The 10,333-nt window shown below is 44.5% G+C and overlaps 1 protein-coding gene across 1 annotated transcript; it reads right to left on the bottom strand.

The window, feature by feature from the left end:
* Positions 1-9,307, bottom strand: STOX1 (storkhead box 1). Its single transcript, XM_032190961.1, has 4 exons — positions 9,260-9,307; positions 5,205-5,357; positions 1,138-3,433; positions 1-40 (listed from the first exon to the last, which is right to left on the bottom strand). Exons 2-4 carry the CDS (start codon positions 5,335-5,337, stop codon positions 1-3), a joined length of 2,469 nt encoding a protein of 822 aa, XP_032046852.1. The 5' UTR covers positions 5,338-5,357; positions 9,260-9,307.
* Between the last annotated feature and the right edge of the window lie 1,026 nt (positions 9,308-10,333).

Genomic DNA, 10,333 nt, shown 5'->3' with positions numbered 1-10,333 from the left:
TTAGAATTTGGCAGGAAGCTTCATCTTCTTTTCAGTCCATCTAAAACAACAGAATTATTAGATGTCAGACCTCATACTCTAAAAATAACCTGAATTGGCTTAGCTTCTGGTACCTCAGATGGCATCGATACAATCAGAATGACCCTTTCAATACTTTTTGCTAAAGAACAACCAAGAGGCTTCAAGTGTCCATGTCCAAGCAACACTTTAAAATTCTGCCTGAGAGAGCGCACAGCCAAAAAGCTGCTTAAGAAGGGAGAGAAAAAAAAAAGCTTTAGCAGAATTTCCTTAAAAATGGTAGTATGTGATTTGTTCCTTTGTGTACAAGTTTCTCAAGGTGACAATACATGTCTAATGAGAACCTGAGTGGTTTAACTGTGCTTAAATACCAGTCATTTAAGGTATTAAGAACATATGGTGCTATTAAAAATTGATATGATTTTATTTTTTCCCTCAGAGCTTTTCATCTTATGCTCCTGTCACTTTAGTTAACAGTTTTGTAAGTCTTACCCACATGCAACTACATGAAATATTGTTTCATACTGGTTTGGTTTATTAATGAATTTTCAAAAATCCACCTGAGGAAGTTACCTAGCTATGAAGGGAAGAGAAACCTCTTGGTCAGGTGGTGGACACATTCTCCAGTCTGTTGTGAGCAATTTTTATGATATTTTGTACTTTAAATTATGATTGAACACCTTTATAAAACATTTTTTATTCTTCATCTACAATCTAAAACTATGGCAATATTAGTAATATTACACGGTAAGATCAATGCAAGCTGAGCGTTATTGTTAACAGGACCATATTGAGTTTATCTATCACCATGTTTCAAAACATTTCTGCACTTGTCTACATCTTCTTGTTTAATTAGAGCTCATAATATTTTCTTGTCTCATGAAAGCAAAATATAAACTGCAGCATTTGTATAGCAGACATGGGGAGAAAGTTCACATAAAAAGACATGGTAGAACTCTGCATTTTGAGTATTTCTGGGTCACAACACTTACGTTTTTAAAAATAATAACAATTTTGTTGTTGTGGAGAGGGATCTATGGTATACAGCAACCGGTCTACCTAAAGCTGATTGTTAATTTGAAGCTGAAACAACTGACACAGTCACATGCGTGTTCTTACCTTGGGGAGTCAATTCCACTGTCTCCTGTTACGCTGTGGTTTTCTGTCCCCTCTGTGTGATTCTGCCCTGATAGCACAGTACCCGTGTTCTTAAAAACCAGACCTTTCTTTCCCGGGGGGTTTCTCGTTTCGTTGGTTTGTGGGCCCAAAGCACAGCACGCCACTGCTTCTCCTGTCTCACAGGGGGAGTTCAGCAAAGAGTCAGCCTCGTTGGTGCTGCAGAAATCGGCTTCAGCTGAAGCCTTCACACGTTCAGTAAGGCCACTTTCAGCTTCCTTTCTGTGAACTGTCAGAAGAACCTGACTGCACAAACAGCTTTCTGCTGTAAAGTCTGGGTTTTGATGCTTTTTTGAGCCATCCAGTGATTCTGCAAAGCCAGCACACCCGTTAAATCCCTGGTGTCCAGAATCAGGTTTATTTACATTTGTGTTGTATTGCGTTGAACAAATATTAACCTGGGAGTTTGTTAGAGCTGGCCCCATCTTTTGCACAGCTTTGTTCCAGTCCCTTGTACCTGGAGATGCACGGCCAGGAACCAAGTGCCATGGTTCATTGCTTTCAGAATTGTCGCCCACATGCAACAAACTACCAGTGTCACAAGCTTTCTGGTGCGGAAGATGGCCCTTACCAGTAAATCCTTCACTTTCCACCTTCAGTGATCCAGGATGGCTGGCGCACTCATATTTAAACGTAAGGTCATTCTTTTTATCAGTCTTCTGTCTGTGTTTCACACCAAATTCTTTTACCCGGCTGACATTGGTTGTACAACGTGAAAGACTGACATTCTGAAACTCTTCTGCTGTTTGATCCAGTAACTCGCATACAGCGGCGGCTCTGTGCCTGCAGTGCTTGTCTTTTGGACGTACCGAATGCTTTGCTGCTTCTTTGCACATACCGTTATCCCCAGCGTAGGAGCGAGGGGATTTTTGGATATCCCCACGATTCATTTTGACTGTTCCTCTGTGGATGTTGTCTTCAGAAATAACGCTCTCCACAAAGCGTTTACTGTTACCGTCTGTTCGTAAAGTGCTGCTTTGTGGGTAACTACAGCTTTCACTTAAACTGTCCGGTCTTCCCTCCAAGTAAAGCAGATTATCCCGTAGTAATTTGTTTTGCCTAGCATTGTCAGCCTGCATTTCAGCAACCAACTGTTCAGCTTCATATTCAAAGGCTTTTGAGGAGTCCAAGAAACGGGGCCTTTGTGAATTCCTATCCTGCTTTTGAGTCCTGGGCTTCAGCTGACTGTTAGCACAAGCTCTGTACCCTTTGGCATAAACATTGTGTCTCCATGAGAGACCCTGAAAAGGGTTCTGGATCTGTTTTTTATATATGATGTGGGATTCCTCCGCTACATCCAGCGGCTGGTGGGTCATGGTAGGCAGTGAAATGTTCTCTTCCAGTTTCTGGTTTGGGGATGTTGGCTCAGGCATGGGAGATTTCCTGTTGCTTCTGCTAATTTGCTTCTCTCTGTCTGCTTTGGTTTTCCTGCTGTGTTTTGCTGTTCTAATTTGTGTCTTTGGAACACACTCCTTTGAAAGATGCTTTTGCCTGAGGCTTAACGCTTCAGCAGAGATACCTTTACTGATACTTCTTTTCCTCTCCTCAAACTTTTGCATTAATTTTGTGTGCTTAATCAAGTTATCAACCGTGAGGGTAGGGTTAATCCGCTTGATGATTTCATGTTCAATATCACGTGGCATATTATCCAAGTTGTCTTCATCTCGGACTGGCCACTCCTTGGGAGGAAACTGGGCTGAAAAGGTAGAGAACTCCTTCTTCTGTTTCTCTTTTTTGGAAGTACTTCTCCAGAAAAGGCCAAGGCCAAATTTTTTGCATTTCAGTTTCTCTTTGACTGATGTCAGGGATTTGATGGTGTCCCAGGAGTGGCTTTCAGCAGAGGCAGAGATCACTTGAGTTTGAATTGAAGGCTTCAACTCACTGCAGCCTTTCTTCGCTCCTCCCTTAGCTTCATGGTTCATTAGTTGCCGATATCTTCGGTCACTGAGCGTATTCTGGTCGGGGAAACAACGGCAGGATCTGTAACAGGATACGGCAGGAATGTTTTCTTTCACTGGGTCTGCACAGCTCTCAGCATTTACAAGGCAACTGATGGAAGACAAGGAGCAGCAACTGTCCTCCAGCAGGACTCTTTTATTGCCTTCTGGGGCATCATTTGCAACGAAGTAGGTGCTGGGGGTGACGATGAAGTATCCTTCTCCTGTGTGATAGATTTTCCTTTCTTTAATTAGAGCACCAAGGATGTTGTATAAGATTTGGTGGGAGGGAACTGCAATGCCTACAACAAAAGATAGCACAGATATTTCAAATCAAAAATAAGTTTTCAAATAAAATGGAAACTGGTTGAAGAAAAACTTGCATGTAACAGACCTGGAAACAACTCAGCATGAAACACCCGGTGTATTTAGCTTGCGGGATTCAGAATCAGTTTGCAACCAAAATGTGAATGGGAAATACTCAATTTCGACATGAAAATGCCTGGTACCACAAGACAAACAGCAACATTTATTTATTTATTTATTTTAATACATCACCAGCAATTGTGCTTTCTCCCAGCCACATCCCCGTAGGGCTCCCCGCAGGACAGGGACAGCCCCAGCTCCCTTCCAGCTCGGATATTCCGTGCTCAGCCCTGAGCCGGGGAGAGCTGAAGCAGCCAGGAGAGGGCAGCACACAAACGCCATCCCGCCGAGGGGGCTGCAGGCCTGCCAGCGGCTTAAGGACCAGCAAAACCCTTTTAACTCTCTCAAGGCCATTCCTCGCTGATGAGGGAAGCTCGCCCCTGAGGAATTAGGTAAAGACAGCGGCGTTTCTGGTGGTCACAGCATTCTCTTTTGAATAAGCAAGGATGTCCCTGGGCATCTGTCAGGATATGATTTTTGTGAGACCTTCTCCCAAGCTGTGTGTTGTGTTCAAACCATTTGCCTCTGGGCAGGTTATTTAAGAGCAGCTTTTATTCCTCTCTCTCAAGCTTCTGGTACCTTTTGGTCACATTACAAGCGCTCCCAAAATTTACCTCACTGAGACTGGTCTCAGCTGCTGGTTTTCCCTCAGGTGTCACATCATTAATCTGGTGACACCTGACCAGCCGCCCCAGATGCTGCTCATCTCCTGCCCACAAGAAGGAAGACTTCCAGCAAGGTACAAACATAGCAAGAAAAATGTTCTCTCCCTCTACAGACTTGGGGAGTACAGCTTCTGGCTGAGCTGAAAATGCAGCCTCGTGGTGTCTCAGTGCACATGTGGACTGCGTCACGTTCCTGGCAGCTTTTGGAGCCAGTTTATGGGGTTGCATTAAAAAATTTTCCCAGTAGTGAAAATGCTTACCAGATCAACCTGTAACGTTTGCAGAGCTGGAAGACTGTGAAGAATCAAACGAGGAAGCTCAGTATGAAACCAGGGAACCTGCTGCAAAGGGCTATAAGGAGCCTTTATGGAGACACACATGCACACGCACCCCTTCAGTACTGCAGATTTAAGGGACGTTTTTCAGATTAAAAGAAACTGCAGCATTTAAGGGAAGAGACTACTCCCCCATCAGAAGAACTCATTAAAGCTCATCTGGTGTAATTAATTTGCTTTCAGGAATTTGACCAACAAACCTGATTCTGCGGGCAGCTCCGTTCCAGATACCAGCCACCAGGTGTAGCTCCCCTGCTGTAGACCCCTTTGCCATCAAAATCAAAGGTGTTCCTGGCTCTTAAAGGAGGATTCAAAGCCTTACTGATCTGGCAGTCTCTGCTTTATGCTTTTCCAGATCTGGCATCTCAATCCCTCATCTATTCTTTCCGACCCTTGAGAAAGGGCATGCTCTCAATGTCCTAACGAACCCAGTTTATTAAAATCTGTAAAAAGGATCATTGTCAAATCAACGTCAGGAATGCTCACGGGCTGCTAAGGACTCCATACATATTTGTGCACTCTCCCAGTTGCCTGATGGTTTCTAATCTTCCACATTGCCAGTTTTACTTGTGACCATTCATTGATGACTTGCCCCATATCATGATGGTGCAGTCACTTTTAAAAGGAAGAGGAAATGAACACTTTACCTGGAGAACTTTTCACTAACTGCTCCACCAAAGTTTTCTGTGTGACCAGCATTTGATCTGCATTCATGTCTGATATGGCACGGCAGATTTCTTCTGCCAGAGGAAGAGACTGTGGCAGTGAGCAAGGATTCATGAGAACAGGGAGCACATCACCTGGAGTCCAGAAGGAAGGAAAAAGACAAAGACAAAGTTGTTTGAATGGCACAGTGCTTCATTTTTCTGTTAGCCACGGTTATATGGTGTTGCTTCAGAGCAAGCATCTTATCCTCAACTACTTTTATTTCACTAACTACTCATCAATATTTCTCAGAGAACACAGCTCTAAATACTTCATGTGTTTTTGTAGTGAAGGCAACAGAAGGCTACCTTAGGCACATCAGTTTGTTTGGTATTAAATTCCATCTTAAACCTTCATTTAGCTCAGTAAACAGGGAGTCAAGAGAGAGAGAGAGAATTAAATTTGATGACTGTTTACAAACAAAACCATGCAGAACCTGTATTTCTCTGAGTAGCTAATGAAAAAAGGTCAGCATCCAACATGCTAAGCACAAAATCTTTTCACCTGATCAGAATACAGAAGAAAAAAGACCAGCAACAGGCTCTAACACGCACGTTGGAACAGAAATGGTAAATTTTCCATTTTTAGACTTGGCTCTTGAACTAGAGATTATCTACTGGAGTGTACAGAGAACAAACATGCTTGCTATAACTGACAAACTGGTTACAATCACAATTTGTACTTGTTCACCAGTTCACACATTTTTTAGGCTACATCACCTGGTCACGTCTCCTGGTCAGAGACAACAACGCTGTCCCCGCTTTGCACGGTGAGAGCAGAGGCTCAGAAGGGCGAGAGCCAAGCCCTGCTCCCCCAGCAGCGCTGCAGCCCCAGCCCAGCAGAGCACAGCGCACCTCCTGCCAGCAGCTCAACAGTTGGAGTTTTCATTTCCCTCCCTCTCACAAGGACAGGATACTGCGCTTGGAATGATGTCGGAAAACCTGAAGTAAAGACTTTTCCTGGAAGCTGGTGACAAAGAACGAAGCGGGGACTTACCTGAGGTCTGTGCATACATTAAGACTATAACTGTGTGCACCCCAGACAAAACCAGGCGTTTTTCTATTCTTCAGGTAGCCCCACGATCTGTTCTCACTACCTGGTGGTGTTTCGTGTTCTCTCCCCTGGTCTCTGTTGCAGGAAGCCCCTGGGTGTGCTCAGCTGCCAGCTCATTACTTCACCAGGCAAAAGCTAGAGTTAAATGCTAACAGCAATTCTCCTGCTGGTGAGAAGTGACAGCTTCAATTAAGCGATGTTCAGGTTTAACTAAACTGCAGTTGGGGAGTCTGTTGGGCGACTCTGCAACCTGATATTTATCCTTTTTGGCAGAAAACTAGAACACAAACATTCCTCTGAGTAAATGAATTAAGCAACGGCACTTGGAAAAGCTTAAATCGCTCTTGACCTTTGTTTTACAACTGCAGTTAGGCTCAACAAAAAGCTCTCAGAGAAAAATCCTGGCACCCAGTTTCCCCAGTGACGTTGCTAGGACACTCCTTGCAGGTGCAGGAAGCATTGCAAGGTTTCTTTTTGTATGGGAAAAGACTGTCAGCAGTGAGTAATAACTCTTGTGAACACTTTGCTGGCTCAGCTCTCTGCTGTAGGCACACAGAGCTGCAGCCAGTTTTGCCATTTGTTCCTGTAGAGCACCAAACTGCTAGGGAATAAAACACCAAACGTAATGGAAATGTATTAATGATCTTTATGAATATTAATTACCATGCCATCATTGTCCACATCTGTCTCACAACCTCAAAAATCCCATGTCTCTTTCAAGGGGAAGCCCTTTCAGGATAATATTTAAAACAAAGTAGTAAACAAAAGCCAGTTTGATAGTAAGGGGAAGAAACATAGTATGCTTAGCTGCTTTATAGTTTTTATAAGGACTTGCTTACAGTGACATGCAAGGTACCTGTCAGCCCTCAAGGAACTCAGGGTAAGCCTCTGGGTTGTTTAAATACAGCACAGTTCCCACTGCACGCTCCGCAGCTCTTACAGAATCATGTTTACCAGTCCCCTGCAAGGCACTTTGCCAGTAGTCACATATTATGGTCCTTCAGTTTGGTTTACCATCCTATTCAAATGCTGCTTATTACCTGGGCACCCGAAACCCAAGAACACCCTTTTAGAGCACAGATCGATCACAGGGTGGGCAAGTCACCTGTAACACGAGCACTGGTGCACACGAAAAGCCTCCAAACTCAGGGTACAGGAAAGTCTCCGGGTATTCTTGACCTGCACAAAGTGGTTGTTTTGTTCCATGCCTGTAACGTGAGCTTTACCACTTTTCACTGGGTTGTTTAACCAGAAAAATGTGTACAGTGCAAGTTTTTTCTGGGTAAAAACAGGCTAGTTCTGAGAAAGTGAACAGAGGTGCATTTTATTGCCTGAGAGCTCGATTTACTTCTTAAAAGCTGGGGTAAAGAATTTACATGGCAATAAAAGGTTAACGATAACTGATTAGTTCTGGGGAAAAATAAATGCAAATCAACAATAATCTCTACTACATGATTCCACTTACATCTGCTGAGACACAACACCTGGAAATTACATTTAATAGCCAGAAAAGTGCATCTAGGACTCTATAATTGAGCATAAAATCCCACTGATCCCATGCCTCTTTGCATGAGAGCCCTAACCTGTTTGATTCGCTTCACTTTCTGCAGAAATGCAGGAGGGAAACTGTAAGCAAGTACAGTTCTGCCACAACTCCAAGGCTTCTGCTTTTCTGTAGACTGAAGCACATCCCGGTCACATTTTATAATTAAAAACTAGGAAAAGTTTTAAAGAGGAAAAAAGTTAAAAGGAACATAGAAAGTTTGGGAACTTTTGTAAAATCTCTTTTTGAACATTTATGGAGATTTTAACTCTTACTAAAGGAGAGCATTTCTATGTAGATTCCAAAGACAGAGTTAGGAATCGTAGACCACTTTCAGTTACAAGCACATAACCAGGAAGCTCCATTTTGGCATAACCATTGTGTACCAGACCCTCTGTTCAGAAACATCTCTTTACAAAGTTCAAAATAGTTCAACTCCATTAAAAACTGTCAACTCTTGCAACATGTTTAATCTGTTACTGAAACAAGCAGAAGCTCTGAAGAACAGCGGGCCATCTTTCTGTTTATTTTGTGCAACTCCCTGAGAGAAACAAAACGCCTGTCAGCTCAGGTCACTGACATTTCATCAGCTGGAGCTGCAGGAGCAGCTGCACACACTTCAAAACGTCAAGGTTCCATAACCACTGCAAGGACACTCCCAGATCACAACAATCAGGCAATGTCCTCCACTGGGAGCCAGGGGCTGATGCTTACAGATGGAGGATGAGGCCATGCCACAAAAAGAGCACTTCTGGGTGTTGAAGATGAGCAGGCAAGTTCAGTGCTTGGAGATCTGTTTCACCCACAACAGCTGTCAAAGCAGCCACCTCACAAACCACGTAAACACATCTGCCTCTGGGTCACCCTCGCTGTTTGCAGCCTAACTGGCAAAGAAACTGAGCTATGAGCAACAGCACTCAACAATTATTTTTCACTTTAACTCACTTTTCAACCTCCTTGCTGATAGCAAGGAGGGTCATCGTTAACCATTTCAGCATTCAGTGCCTGGCATACAAGGCAAAATGATTCAAAAGTTGCATTGCAAGGAGGTAAAAATAACATAAAACAAAAGGGTCCTGAGTAAGCTGCAAAACCATGCAAGTAGCCACGGAAGCGAGCAGTAGCAGAGAAATAACCAAGCCACTGGCAATGCCTCTGGCTCCTGTAATTGTCTGTAGGTGCTGCCAGCCAGAGCTACAGGATTTTGACACGAGCGCATCTTTTCCACTGGGCCTGGTCCCAAAAGTCCCTTCGCAACCCTGGCGTTTCTCCAGTGAAACCGCTCGGCTTTTTCCTTGCTCCCAGCCCTGCCCTCTCTTCTGCAGTAAATCTCAGCCCATCCAAGTAGCTCTTTAATGTCAAAATCTCTGGTCTAAGAAGTGTTGCTGGTTAGGTACTTACCCACAGAGCGAAGGAGGCTGTAAAAACATCATCGTGCTGCTGTGCATTCCTGCCTCTTTTCACCGAAAGGCCAGCTCCAACTGCTGCTGTATTCCCGAGGTTGACTCCTGTGCTGGGAAGTGTGCCGTGGCACAAAAGGCACTCACAAAAAGCGTACAGCTTAAGGCAACGGGCACGGGAGTAAAACGTAACTACGAGCATGTCACCCTACCCTAGGTGGAACAAAATTCATTCCTTTGCACGGCCTCTGGCTTCAGCCCACATTTACCCCAGCCAAGGAAAGTCCCACGCTGGTCTTTTAGACTAACAGCAGGCACAGAGCTCTTCAAAAGAGAACACAGCCCCCTGCAGAGGGATCCAGCAAACCATGAATCAGGGGACAAAACAGCTATCGAGTCCCACTCGCTCCCAGGCAACCCTTGGCCAAATCCCACCCACAGCAGCAAAAGCTGCCGGAGAGCTTGGTGCCGTTGTAGCAGCCCTCGGAGCAGGGCCACTGGCTGTCAGGGAGGGCAGGAGCCACCAGCACACACACAGGTGGAAGGAAGCAGCTCTCAGATCCTGTTTCAGGCCATATCGCACTGCAGGGAGCGTTGTCATTCAGCTGAGCACAAAGCTTTGATGGTACACGAGCAATTCGCACCCGTCTGAGAAGCCCATGGTGTTGAAGGATGCGCGCAGCCACTTTTAGCTTCCTCTCTCCTTAAAAAGAAATACAACTTTAAAGACAAACCCCATGCTAAAGAAGATGCTTCTGCATATTCTGCACCTGGGCTGCAATTTATGGCCCAAAGGAAAAGGAAAGCAGCACGTTTGCCATCACAGAAGGTCTCAGAGGAGTTGTTTGGTCAGTGCAGAACTAACAGCAGTAGTTTGGATCTCAGGATACTGGCCCAGAGTTCCCAAACCTTTCCCCATGGCTTTGGGGCTATTAAACTCCCCTTCCATACTTCAATTCATCTAAATTTCAACCAAAAGGAAGTGGTAAATGGCAAACAGAGCAACTGAGCACCTCCACTCTGTTACAGAAGCCTCAGTAAATATCTTTTTCAAGAGCCAGTTGTGGAGAAGCTG

Source organism: Aythya fuligula, chromosome 7 (assembly GCF_009819795.1).
Source record: "Aythya fuligula isolate bAytFul2 chromosome 7, bAytFul2.pri, whole genome shotgun sequence".
Classification (NCBI taxonomy): domain Eukaryota; kingdom Metazoa; phylum Chordata; class Aves; order Anseriformes; family Anatidae; genus Aythya; species Aythya fuligula.
This window is presented reverse-complemented; position numbering and strand designations above follow the sequence as displayed.